At 31.1% G+C, this 13,523-nt stretch overlaps 1 protein-coding gene and 1 long non-coding RNA gene across 2 annotated transcripts; both read left to right on the plus strand.

Moving 5' to 3' along the window:
- Positions 1–1,685: 1,685 nt before the first annotated feature.
- LOC107890288 (uncharacterized) lies at positions 1,686–3,791 on the plus strand. Its single transcript, XR_005901087.1, has 4 exons — positions 1,686–2,199; positions 2,300–2,751; positions 2,948–3,294; positions 3,434–3,791. It is a non-coding gene; the product is annotated as an uncharacterized lncRNA (long non-coding RNA).
- An 856-nt stretch (positions 3,792–4,647) lies between these two features.
- LOC107889146 (pyrophosphate-energized vacuolar membrane proton pump-like) lies at positions 4,648–10,153 on the plus strand. The gene is made up of 8 exons (NM_001326758.2): positions 4,648–4,993; positions 6,914–7,488; positions 7,590–7,969; positions 8,325–8,411; positions 8,494–8,824; positions 8,959–9,369; positions 9,536–9,595; positions 9,677–10,153. The coding sequence occupies exons 1-8, from the start codon at positions 4,744–4,746 to the stop codon at positions 9,881–9,883; spliced, it is 2,301 nt and encodes a 766-aa protein (NP_001313687.2). The 5' UTR covers positions 4,648–4,743; the 3' UTR covers positions 9,884–10,153.
- The last annotated feature ends 3,370 nt before the right edge of the window (positions 10,154–13,523 follow it).

Genomic DNA, 13,523 nt, shown 5'->3' on the forward strand with positions numbered 1-13,523 from the left:
GCTTGCAATTAGAAAACTCCCAACCAAATGGTATTCATAAACCTTCAGCCTTGGTCTCTAACAGGATTTGCCAAGCCTCCTCCTCTCCTTCATCAATCCTCAGATTTGCGATTTCTTCTTCCATGATTGCAATCTAGACCCCACATTCGACAAACCCACCCCAAGAAGAAAACATGCAAAAAAAAAAAAAAACCACCCTAATCAAAAGAGAAAACGTGCCATAAGAACATACCTATACTATCATAAATTTAGTTTTTAAACTTTATATATAAAAAAAGTAACAATCATGTCCACAACTTTTGAGTTATCAACTATTCTCTCTATATAAACCATCCAAGTGATTTAAGTATACAAATACCATAATTGGTATACATTTTCAGAGTCAATCGATACTAAATTAACCAGTGCTTCAAATCAGTGGAAGTGCCACCAAATGATTAAAATGTATACCATAGTTGTTTTAACCATTTGATTTTTTTAAATAAAGTTTGAAAAATAAATTTATTTATATTTATTATTTTCAATCTATATTAAATGGTAGCGATAGAATTAAAGCATTTATACACATATAATATTTTTAAATAAAAATAAAAATATATATATTTTAAAATTTATATAATTTAGAAAAATTATCTTCAAGAATTTGGATATGTGATTCTCCCATATTTATTCTAAACTTATTTTTAATTGATTTTTTATTAATTTTAATTTTTTTAAACTTTTGAACTTTATTTGATATTTTTATAAAAAAAATACTTCTTTTTACTTTTAACCTTTTCTTTATTGATGTGATAGCTGACGTGATACTAATATATTAATAACTATTGTTGACATGAAACACCACGTCACATGTTAAACACTATAACAGTCAAAAATAAAAAATGTTGGTCAAATAATTTACTTCATATATAATTTGAAAGTTTAAAAACTTAATTGAATATATTTTTCTATGAAAAGGACTTAATTATTTTTTTTCTCAAAGTTTAGAGATATATATCCCTTTAGTTCTTTTTTTTTTGCATAAACATTAATTTTAAATATTATATTCAACATACTAACAAAGAATCTCGAAGTATGCTAAAAATATATAATAACTTTTAAACATATTTTAATACTTCATTAATTTTTAACTACACTGAAATGAAATGAAGAAGAAAAAAAACCTCCAAAAAAATCCCATCATAAAACTCAAGATTTTTTAATTAAAAACTTTGCCTGGGTTTTGAAGAAAGCATATATATTTTATCTTGAAATAAGTCAATATTTAATTTTTAAATTTAACAATTTTTCTCAAACTTAATTCTTTAATTTTTGTGGGATTTATATTAATGCCTGAGAATGATAAATTTTTTCAAATTTAATTTTTATGATGATGTGATACTTTAATCCGAAATCTTACCATCATATAATTTTTTAAAAAAAATACAAAATTTTCTTATGATGACGTGATATAATATCAAAGTACGATATAATTACAGGAGCTAAAATTAAAAAATATTACAAAATTTTAAGATTAATGTAAGAAAAATTACTGAGCTCTAAGATAAAATAAAAGACTAAGTTATGGAATAAATAAATATTGTTTTATCCAACTTTTAGGACTTGGAGTTTGCCGAATGGACTTGAATTTTGTTTTGTTTTTTTTTTCCTTTTAAATAGCATTAAGAAGGGCAGAGCGCAGAGACGCTTCAAATCCCTCAGTTTCCCTCACAATTCACACTATAAATAAGGGTTAATAAATTTTCTTAATTCTTGTTGGAAGTCACCACTGTGATCTCTTGGCTCTTCAATGGCTTTTTGGGGTCAGTTCTTAATTTTTTATTTCATTTTTACTTTTGTTGTAAAGTGACATTTATTTTTTTGGCAGGAGTGAAACCTGGGCAACCTTTCACTCATGCACCTCTAAATGCAAGGTTTCATCTATCCCAAGTACTATTGATAAAATTTTCCACTATTCTTGAGTTAATGGCTGATTCCCAATATCTGATAAGAAAATGAACGTAAATATGTGATTGTGAGGCGACATTAGGAATGGGTAATGGAGTAGAGAAAGTCATAGTTCATAATGTGGGGAATAAGATGCCATTCTCTGCAGTTTGTTTCCTGATAAGTCAGAGTGTTGTCAATTGAATTTGGAATTTGAGGAATCTGATAAAGTTGTCTTCTCTACTATCGGCCTTCGAACTGTTCATCTTACTGGTTAATATCTGCCTACTTCCCTTATTCATCATAATGATGAATTGTATCTTTTTTTGGATTTTTTATGTTTTGAATTTACTTCATGTTCTTTGTGGCGTAGGAGTTCTTTTCTACTGTTTACGTTAACTATGTTGGTTAGAGAATCATATGGGGAAGATATTGCAGAAACAAAAACAGAAAGATCGGATAAAAGCGAAGAAAGTGAGTATGGCGGTAGTTTTATTGACGATGATGATCCGGAATTCGTCTCATCTTCTCAAGAATTTTCTGGCGAAGGAAGGCGTAAGAAGAAATACCAGATCAGTGAATCTGAAAATGAGGGAAGTTCTCAGCAAATGGATTTCACTAGTGGTGTTGCTGCTACTATGGAAGTATTGGACAGTGAACTTGAAGTTACGTTGCCCATCTCCTCACTATCTGCATCGAAGAGTGGAAAAGCTGATGTGAAGGAAATAGCTAGAAAAAAATAGATAATCATAATGACAATGAGATTGAAGATGATGCTACCATGTTAGAAGGGACTAATGCTGTGAGAGGTGTTGAGCTTGAATGGTATGATTGTTCTATGACTTTAATAGAAAGAGATAAATCTATCAAATGATATTGAAATTTGATGCAATATCTAAAGTAACTATATTATTGAAGGCGAGCCATGGGTGCCAACTATCATCTGTTTAAGATATGGTAGTTTGCTTCATAGGATTGTGTTTGACTTTTTGTTAGTTCTTACTGGCTTGCAGTAAATCAGGGAATAGGCATGGAGAAAAACAAAAGCATGAGCTTCGTGAAGAGCTCTGGCAAAGGAGGAAAGATTACCAGGAACTGATCATCGCATTGAAAAAGCTTGTCTACTTAGTTGTATGCTTTACAAGCAAATTGCCTTGTAAGTAATGACTACTTGCTGGCTTCCAGAGAAGTGGGTGCTGAAGATGGAGCTAAGTTAAAGAGGAAAAGAAAGGAACATTTTGAATATAAAACACTCGAAGACAATGTTACCAAAGAGGATGAAGTCCAGAATAGTAGTTCAAATTTGAACACTGTGACCGAGGATGTAGCAGTGGAGGATAAGGAAACTCAAAACCAAGATAATCACAAGTAGGTGTTTATCCTTAGACTCACAATACTGTGAATAGCCATACTGCAATTGCAGTTTTCTCATTTCTAATTTATGATATATATATCTTTGATGCCTGAGTTGGCTTTGCTAGCAAATGACAATGTTTTCTTCTTAAAGGAAGAGGGAAAAGAAGAGAAAGTGTAAGGATAAAGAAGGGGATGCTATGAAGATGGAACCGCCTAGCTTACCAGCCAATGAAAAGAAGATAACTGTTGTGGAAATGGATGCCAAGGATGCTAATGATAAGGAAATTTAGCTGTCAAATGGATTTATCATTGAAGAATTAGAAATGGGGAAACCAGATGGGAAAATAGCTTTTCTTGGTAGAAAGGCATGTAGTCTTCATTTTCTTCGTGGTGAACGAATAGGTACTAATGTATTCTTGCAGGGTGCATGACAGCTGAATTTCCGTAGTATTTTTGTGCTAATGTGGTACTTGTGTTAATTTTTATTTTAATTTTGGTACTTAAAAATAATGAAGTTAATTTTTTCGTATTTATTTTGGGTTTATAGTTGATTTGATTATGATTATTTGTTAATATTATTAAATTTGACATTTTCATAATAATTTTTGTCAAATACAAATTTCATCCATTAAGCAATTTGAATAAATGGAAGATGATTAATTAATGGATATATAGATGATTTAATTGTTGATTAGAGTGGAATAATCTGCCATTTGCGAATAGAATTTTCTTTTCCTTTTTTAAGAAAAATCAGTATGGATCGATTTACTATTCAAAATTTGTAGTTTACGTTTCATATTGAAGCTCGAGTCTTGTCGGCATTAATAAATAAAAAAATCGTAAAACAATGTTATTAAAATAAATGATAATTTGAGGCAATTAAATCGACATCACTGTTCAGGCTGAGCAAACGGAAAGATCCAAAGATATTTAGAGAAGAAATAGAGACCGTTAAAATGCGATATTGTATTTTTATTAATAAATAAAAAACAAAAATTAATTAAATAATTAGTGGAATTCAAGAAGATAAAGATTGAGCGGAGGTGGGAAAGATATTTAGACATAAAAAAAAAAACTTAAAAGGAATTTATTATAGGACTAATATTATATAGCTATTTACGAGCTACGTGGCGCATCGAATGAAAATAAAATAAATTCCTGACATTTATGCGTCTAAAGTACGCGCTGATTCCTCCATCAATCACCGTTTATCATCTATAGATACGATAATCATACAAGCAAACAAGCTTTAAAACGAAGGTTCTAAAGTTATTATGATAGATTCGTGTACAGGTACTTCCTATCTTCTAAAATAAAATAAAAAATATATTCCGCATTTCTCGTTACGATAAATTCACCTGAACCTTCAAAACCAAAACCGCTCAATTCAATTCAATTTAACTCAGCTCAGCTCAGCTCAGCTCAACTCACTTCACATAACTCTTTTCTACTGCGGTGGCGATGGGGGCGGCGATGTTGTCGGAGATGGCGACGGAGATCGTGGTGCCAGTGTGCGCCGTGATTGGAATAGCTTTCTCGTTGGTGCAGTGGGTGATGGTGTCGCGCGTGAAGCTTACCTCCGAGCGCCATGCGTCGTCGGCGAATAGTAGCAAGAATGGTTACGGTGATTACTTGATTGAGGAAGAGGAAGGAATCAATGACCATAGCGTTGTCACCAAGTGCGCTGATATTCAAAACGCTATCTCTGAAGGTTAGATCTAAGATTTTTTTTTTTGTTTTTCTTTTCTTTAATCTTTTTTTGAAGAATTCTTTTCTTTAATCTTTCATGTTAGATTTCAGTGCCAAGAGTTTTCAAGAAAACATTATACCACTGATAATCACAATTCACAAGTTTAGAACGTAATAATAAGCCATTTAGTTAACATGGAAATTAAAATTTAGTTATTTTAATGCTCAACTTCGTTATTCTGTTAAAATTTTAAGTACGTAATTCTTGTTAAAGTTTAACTTTACCAGGAGGTAATCAACGGTTTAATTTAAATTTTTTAATTTAGAGGTTTTTATTTTTGTTGCAATTAAATTATAGAATTTGTGATGAAGCTCAAACAGCGAGTTTTTAAAAGGTAAGTATTTGTTTAATTATTTTCATCTTAAATGAGTTGGGTTGAATTTTGAATTCTTTGCACACCATCAAGGAAACTATCAGTAATAAAAAATCGGATTCTTTTATAAAAATTAAAAAATTAAAAAATATATTTCATCTAGTTTTTAGTTTAAGGGGAATGGTATTGGGTGCTTAGTGGCATTGGTTAAAGTTATATTACTGTACTAATGTATAATTACTAAAAAAGGTAATGTATAATTAATTTATTTTTTAATTCAATAAAAACAATATATTAAATACAAAATAATCTTTCATAAAATAGTAACATAATAATTAGATCAATTTTTTATCAGTTGGTTCAATATATATATCTTCCCGACTAGACAGGCCACCAATTCCCAGTTCATAGAGTCTTCCATTTACATTTAATTTAGTTTTAATTAATCTTCTTTTAATTGGATATAAGATTGATTCTTTTTGGAGTTCGGTATGGAGTTATAACTGGGACAGGCTTTATCTTTGATGTTACTGGAAGTTATTATACGTTGTCTTATGCAAATAAAGGTCATTTGCCCTCCATGTATGTTAGAATTATTAGCCTCCCTTGCACATGTGCTGCACGTGGCCTGTTTTCCTTATCTTCCTTTTCTTGAAAGTTTCTTTTGTATGCTGACAATGGAAGATTTAACTTTCCAGTGGGATCAAGAAAATTAGCTTGGGGTTAACAAATTATTATCTCACGTCTCACTTTTTTTAATATATGTGAAGGAATATGTGTCATCGATGATTTCACTTTTGAAGTTATAACAATTTTCATTAAAGTTGTATATGATAATTTTTTTTTAAAGTAATAATAATAATTGAGAATATAATATCAGCATAGAATATTGTTGGAGCCTTTTAAATAATTGATACTTATTCCTTGCTCCAACTTTTGTAAACAAAAAAGATTATAATTTAATAAAGATATTTTCTGTTTTATTGCTTTGGAAGCTGTTTAAGGTTTGGAAACTTGTCTTATGAACTTGTTATGCAGCTTTTATTCTGTAAGGGTTAAATAGTTTGTCAGTTTCGTATTTGAAATTTTCCAAATGTTTTAGCACCAGTAACTAAATAATTTGATAATAGAAATGAAATTTTATTATCGACACTAATACATTTCAATACGACAATTACAACAACAAAGATAATATATTGATAATCTAGGAGTTATATATTAATTGATAACTATGATTATAATATATTATTTAATAATAACGTAACTATTTATTTCAAAATAATTAAAGTTGAGAAATGCTTATGTATAGACATGATGATGCTTTTGTTACCCTTTTTTTGTGAAAAAGATTTCAATATCATGAACTATTTGGGAGATGCATTATTGAACTTTCTAGTACTAAAGAGTAAAATCCTAAGCCTTGTTGCTCTGGTCTTAGTTTCATGCACAAGTCAGTTCTTCAATTCGTGGTGATGCATTATCCTGCATTTGTGCTCATTGCGAGATTTAGTCTCGTGTATGATTCTTGATCATCTCTCAGTTAACCTGTGGATGTATCGGTGTAACAGGTGCAACATCCTTTCTTTTTACTGAATATCAGTATGTTGGCATCTTCATGATTGCTTTTGCTATTCTGATTTTCCTCTTCCTGGGCTCTGTCGAGGGCTTCAGCATGAAGAGCCAGCCTTGCACCTATGATAAGGAGAAGATGTGCAAACCAGCTCTTGCGACTGCTATCTTCAGTACTGTATCCTTCTTGCTAGGTGCCATCACTTCAGTTCTTTCTGGATTCCTTGGAATGAAAATTGCTACCTATGCCAATGCAAGAACAACCTTGGAAGCAAGAAAAGGTGTCGGAAAGGCTTTTATTGTTGCGTTTAGATCTGGTGCAGTAATGGGTTTTCTCCTTGCAGCAAATGGTTTATTGGTACTTTACATTGCCATCAATCTATTCAAGCTGTACTATGGTGATGACTGGGAAGGCCTTTTTGAGGCTATTACTGGTTATGGTCTTGGTGGATCCTCTATGGCACTCTTTGGAAGAGTTGGTGGTGGTATCTATACAAAGGCTGCTGATGTCGGTGCTGATCTCGTAGGAAAGGTTGAAAGGAATATTCCAGAAGATGACCCAAGAAACCCAGCTGTAAGCCTAGTTATTTTTTTTGGAAAATAGTTTTTTGATCATCTTTCTGAAAGTAACTCGCATAGAACCCTTAAATGATATAAATTTTTTTTATTAATCAGGTCATTGCTGATAATGTTGGTGATAATGTCGGGGACATTGCTGGAATGGGGTCTGATCTATTTGGCTCATATGCTGAATCTTCCTGTGCTGCTCTTGTTGTAGCTTCTATATCCTCCTTTGGAATAAACCATGACTTCACGGGCATGTTGTATCCTCTGCTCATTAGTTCTGTTGGTATTCTTGTCTGTTTGATCACAACCCTATTTGCTACGGATTTGTTCGAAATCAAGGTTGTCAAGGAAATTGAACCAGCTTTGAAGAAGCAGCTCATCATCTCCACTATTCTAATGACAGTAGGAATTGCAATTGTTACTTGGATTGGTGTGCCATCTTCCTTCACCATTTACAATTTTGGGGTTCAGAAAGTTGTTAAGAATTGGTAAGTTTACATGGTTCTTATAGATAACATTCATGTTGTAAAAGTAGCATTCCTTGAATTTCCTGCTGGATGCATACTATAACACAGGCATGCTCCTAATTTTGTGAGATTAGGAAAGATTAACTTATTATTATCTTTTGGTGAGTTACCAGTTGATATTGGGCTAATTAGTTTCTTAAAATCAGCATAGTTTGAGAAAATTGACTTGGTATGCTTGTACCCTAATAACATGAATATTATAATGAACTTCAGAAAAGACCTGAAGCAGAAGTTTGCATGCAGTATCTCTTTGCTTAGCATCCTATTTCTCATGTAGTTGCTTTCCTCATGCTTGTAAAATGATTTTGATATGCAGGCAACTATTTTTGTGCGTGGGTGTTGGTCTCTGGGCTGGACTTATTATTGGTTTTGTTACTGAGTACTACACCAGCAATGCTTACAGGTATGGGAATAGTGCTTTGACTAATTATTTATAGTGGTATTCATGTTTTTGCATCTTAATTGATTATTTCCTGTATTTGCAGCCCTGTGCAGGATGTTGCCGACTCTTGCAGGACGGGAGCAGCAACCAATGTTATATTTGGCCTTGCTTTAGGATACAAATCTGTGATCATCCCAATTTTTGCCATAGCAATCAGTATTTTTGTTAGTTTTAGCTTTGCTGCTATGTATGGGATTGCAGTTGCTGCCCTTGGAATGTTGAGCACCATTGCAACTGGGTTGGCTATCGATGCTTATGGTCCCATCAGTGACAATGCTGGAGGTATAGCTGAGATGGCTGGTATGAGCCATCGCATTCGTGAGAGAACTGATGCTCTTGATGCTGCTGGAAACACCACTGCTGCCATTGGAAAGGTACTGCATTTAGTTATCTTTCCCAGGGGCTTTTATTACAAAAGTGATCTTAACTTCAAAAGCTGTTAACTTAAATTTTAGTATAGCATAAGTGAAAGTACCGTGTTTGATGAACTATCCTTGTATGTTTCCAGGGATTTGCCATTGGGTCAGCGGCGTTGGTGTCTTTGGCTCTATTTGGTGCCTTTGTGAGCCGTGCTGCTATCACGACCGTAGATGTCTTGACCCCAAAAGTTTTCATTGGTTTAATAGTTGGAGCCATGCTTCCTTACTGGTTCTCTGCAATGACCATGAAGAGTGTGGGAAGTGCTGCTTTAAAGATGGTTGAGGAGGTTCGCAGACAGTTCAACACCATTCCCGGTCTCATGGAGGGTCATGCCAAGCCAGATTATGCTACCTGTGTCAAAATCTCAACTGATGCCTCTATCAAGGAGATGATCCCTCCTGGTGCCCTTGTTATGCTTACTCCCCTCATTGTTGGAACTTTCTTTGGTGTAGAGACTCTTTCTGGTGTCCTTGCTGGGGCTCTTGTTTCCGGTGTTCAGGTAGCAAATTCACGATTTATTTTCCTTTGGTTTATTTATGAATGGTTACTATGCAATCTATAAGAAAATTTTTGTAAGTTACTATTGAAAGCTCGACTGATTTTGGTTCGAAAGTAGGTCCATTTTAAATCATTAATAGTAGTTAATTGACTTCGTTCGTTGACAGATTGCAATTTCTGCATCCAATACTGGTGGGGCATGGGACAATGCCAAGAAGTACATTGAGGTAAATGACGTTTCCTTGAACAACTTTATGGGCTTCAACACTTTCTTTGCGCCAATTGATTTATATCATGTTCATTGCCAGGCCGGTGTGTCCGAGCATGCAAGGACCCTAGGTCCAAAGGGATCCGATCCTCACAAGGCAGCTGTCATCGGTGACACTGTTGGAGACCCTCTCAAGGATACCTCCGGTCCATCACTTAACATTCTTATCAAGCTTATGGCAGTCGAGTCACTTGTGTTTGCTCCCTTCTTTGCCACACACGGTGGTCTACTCTTCAAGATCTTTTAGGGAATGGATGGCTGGAAATGCACGGTGGAAGGCTGGTTAGCATCTCTGTTTAAATAGTGTTGTTTCCATTCAGTCATTACTTTTAGTTTCTTGCATGATTGTATCCATCCACAGTTTGTTATGAGGTCTTTTTTTAGTTTTGCATAGTTGCTAATGATGATAACTGAGATGGGTTAGGATTGGACCTGGCACTTCGTATCCTGTTTGTGTAATTTGTTACAGTCGTAATTTTTGATAGGTTAATAAATTGTATCATAGATTTTGACATGCTTGTGTTTTTCTTCGCCTCATATTGTGTAATTGTTTCGTGTTTGATATTCCGGAGTCTCTTTAGGGGTATGGATGAAAATGGGAGCTTAAGGATGAGCTTAATTTGATTAATGGCTAATTTGATGATAACTAATGTCTTGTTATTTTTAAATGGTTTAATTTATAATTTGATAATTGGGTTTAACATTTTTTCCTAATTTGTTACCTGTATTTGATAAAAGTTTATATATTTTGGTGTCTAAAGGCAACCTTGTTTAACTTTTTAATTTTCAATTTAGGTTTTAGAATTGATTGGATGAAAATCTATAATTAAACTAATTATATTAGTAGATAATTTTCATCAAATTAACCTATAACTTGAATTAAACCAGGGGCCTAACTAGTGAGTCGGCAAGAGATTGGTCCCCCTAAAATGATTTTTTTTTCATTCATTCAAGTTTTTTAAAATTTTTAAAATTTTAAATTAAAAAAAAGTAAAATTTCACTTTGTTCCCTTTAAAAATGATAAAATTTTGACTTAATCCTTCAAAAATCATAAAGACATAGACTCTTAATATATTGAAATTGTATTTTTACTATCGTAAAAATTATAATTTAATTTCGGTTCCCTAAAAAAGTTTTCTACTTTTGCCGCTGAATTAAATTATATTGTTTGGATAATAAATGACTAATTAAGCGTAAAATCAAATAAATTACCATTTAACATTAAATTTATTCTATTAATAAAATCATGAAATATTAAATTTTAATCAAATCAAACTTAACTTAAATATTAAAAATTAGAATCGTTACTTTTGTTAATATATATTTGTTAATTATAGATATTAAAGTAAATAAAAATAATACAAGCATTAGAAAAAAATTTATGATTGTTGTTTAATGTATGAGATTCTTTTTATTAAATTAGAAATTTAAGGAATCGGTTGTATTTGTAAAGTTTTATTGATGAGTATTGTACATTTAAAATTTAAAATTTATTTATTTGATATTTGTATTTTTCATATATTTTTAAGATATTGATAAGTTTGAAACACAAAATACGTATATTTTTAAGAAATTAAAACATTGTTAGACAATAGAATTAGATTTTAAGTTAGAGTATATAAATAAAAGACTATATATACACATACGGAAACATTTTTCAAAGCAAAATAAAAGAAAAATAAGAGACTTTAATATAATAAGTTTAATTTCAGAATGTAATTGTTTAAGACATCAAATTTATCATTTTAAATTTTTTAAAAACATTTTTTATAATTTAAATTTTTATAGAATTTTTAAATTATATATATTTTATATATTTTTAATAATTTTAGAGTTTTTTAAAGATTATTTTGAAAATTATAAAAGGGGTTAATTTTTTCATTCTTGAAATTGATGGGTACCCAAAGACAAGGAGTAATTATTGTTTTCCTTTTCCGATTTATTCAAAAATCAAATAATTAAGTTTGATTAACTTGAAATTTAAAAATATTTTCAATTTTTTTTAACCGAAACAAGTTTTGCTCCCCCTATTCATTGGTGCCAATTTTAGCCCAAACTTGTTTGAAAGTCTCTGTTTATTATTTAAAATAATATGGTAAATTATAAGTTTAATCACTTAAATTTGCTTAGAATCACGTTTTGATCATTGAACTTTTAAAAATTGTTATATGATCATTGAAATTATTAATTTGTTATATTATAGTCACTGAGTCATTAACTTTTGTTAACAGTGCGATAATAAATTGAATATCATTATTTATAACGAAAATTTTGGGTCAAATTATATAATTATTCCCTATATTTTTTTTTCAAGCAATTTAACCAAAATTGATATTAGAATAATGAACGAGGGTAATGTGATGTCATGGACTACAATGATTTGTGTTGATGAAAAAGGATGTTGTAGGCGACTTTTAATGAAACTAGTTTTTACTTATGCTCCACGTTGGGTTAAATAGTTTTAGATTAAATAGTTAAAATTTAAAGGTTACACTATGTTTCAAGTTTCTATCTCTATATATATTAGGAATTTGGTTTCTATATTTTTATGTTTGAGAATTTAGTCCTTTTATTTTTTTTAATTTAAAAATTTAAGTTCATTTGTTAACACTGTTAAAATTTTTTATTAATTTATTAGTGCGACATTCTAAAATTTAAAAAGTACTCACTTAATAATCATGTGAAAAAATGACATTATAATGGACATGATTAATAAAGAATTTTAATAATGTTCACAATACTTGAAATTTATATCAAAATTTTAATTAAAATAAAATATTTAGATTAACTAATTGCACTACAAACGTTGAGGTACCAAATTCTGAAAAAAAATTAAAGTATAAAAATTAAATCTCAAATTTGAGTATAATAGAAGGATTAAAATAAAAATTTGACCTTTTATATAATCTAAAAAAATTAAAGGAAATCATTATTTAAAAAAAAAGTAAAAAAAGACACATCAAGGCCTTCCTTTCATATATAGTAGTATAGATGAGATTACCCATATTACATTTGTTGGACTGATCCATGCCATAACCCTTGGGCAATTAAGTTTTTTCGAGAGAGATTATCTCATGGAATGCTCAAAATGGAAGCTTTCCCGACATTTTCATCGGCAACTAAAGAATGGAATATATGGCAAATCAAAACACATTTGGAATTGGTAGTGTCTTACCATGCTATTGGTTCATGTGAACAAATACATGGAAAAGTATTCAGTGGAATTTTAAAATTTCTAGAGAATTAAAGAAAATCTTGCAAAGATCTAAGTTATTGTTTGACCAGTCGTGGAGAGGGTTAGATTAATCCAATTGACTCCCAACTAATCTCGTTACACGAAGTAACTTGAATAGTGCTCATACAAACCGAGTGTACTATATCTTGGCTGTGACTCGCGTATGACATGATCTTAAAGACAGTTAAGTCTCGTACAACTTTCTCATAAACTTGGTAAGCTTTCATACTCAGCTAAAACTATGCGGCGTATTCTTTTTTAAGTGTAATTTTCCTTCGCTTGAAGATATACTATAAATAAATCCTTAGATACTGCCAACTGGTGGATATTTTAACGCTAGTATTACACCAATACTCTTAACTCGCTAGAAAATCAGTAGGGTGGCAAATTATACTATCATAATGCACCAAAACAGTTTACATACATATTTTACTCACCTTTTTGGATTTATTGCTTTTGGGGTGTGACAAAACTACCATTAATGGCTCAATAGCCATAATATAATAAATCGATAATGTTAGTGATCATTTAGTAATTTTTTAAAAAATAATAACTAAAATGTAATTTTAAGCAAATATAATCGATAAACTTGTAGTTTACTCAAAATAATATTAAAATGTTAAATATATTTTAAAAGGTTACAAATATAAA

Source organism: Gossypium hirsutum, chromosome A09 (genome assembly GCF_007990345.1).
Source record: "Gossypium hirsutum isolate 1008001.06 chromosome A09, Gossypium_hirsutum_v2.1, whole genome shotgun sequence".
NCBI lineage: Eukaryota > Viridiplantae > Streptophyta > Magnoliopsida > Malvales > Malvaceae > Gossypium > Gossypium hirsutum.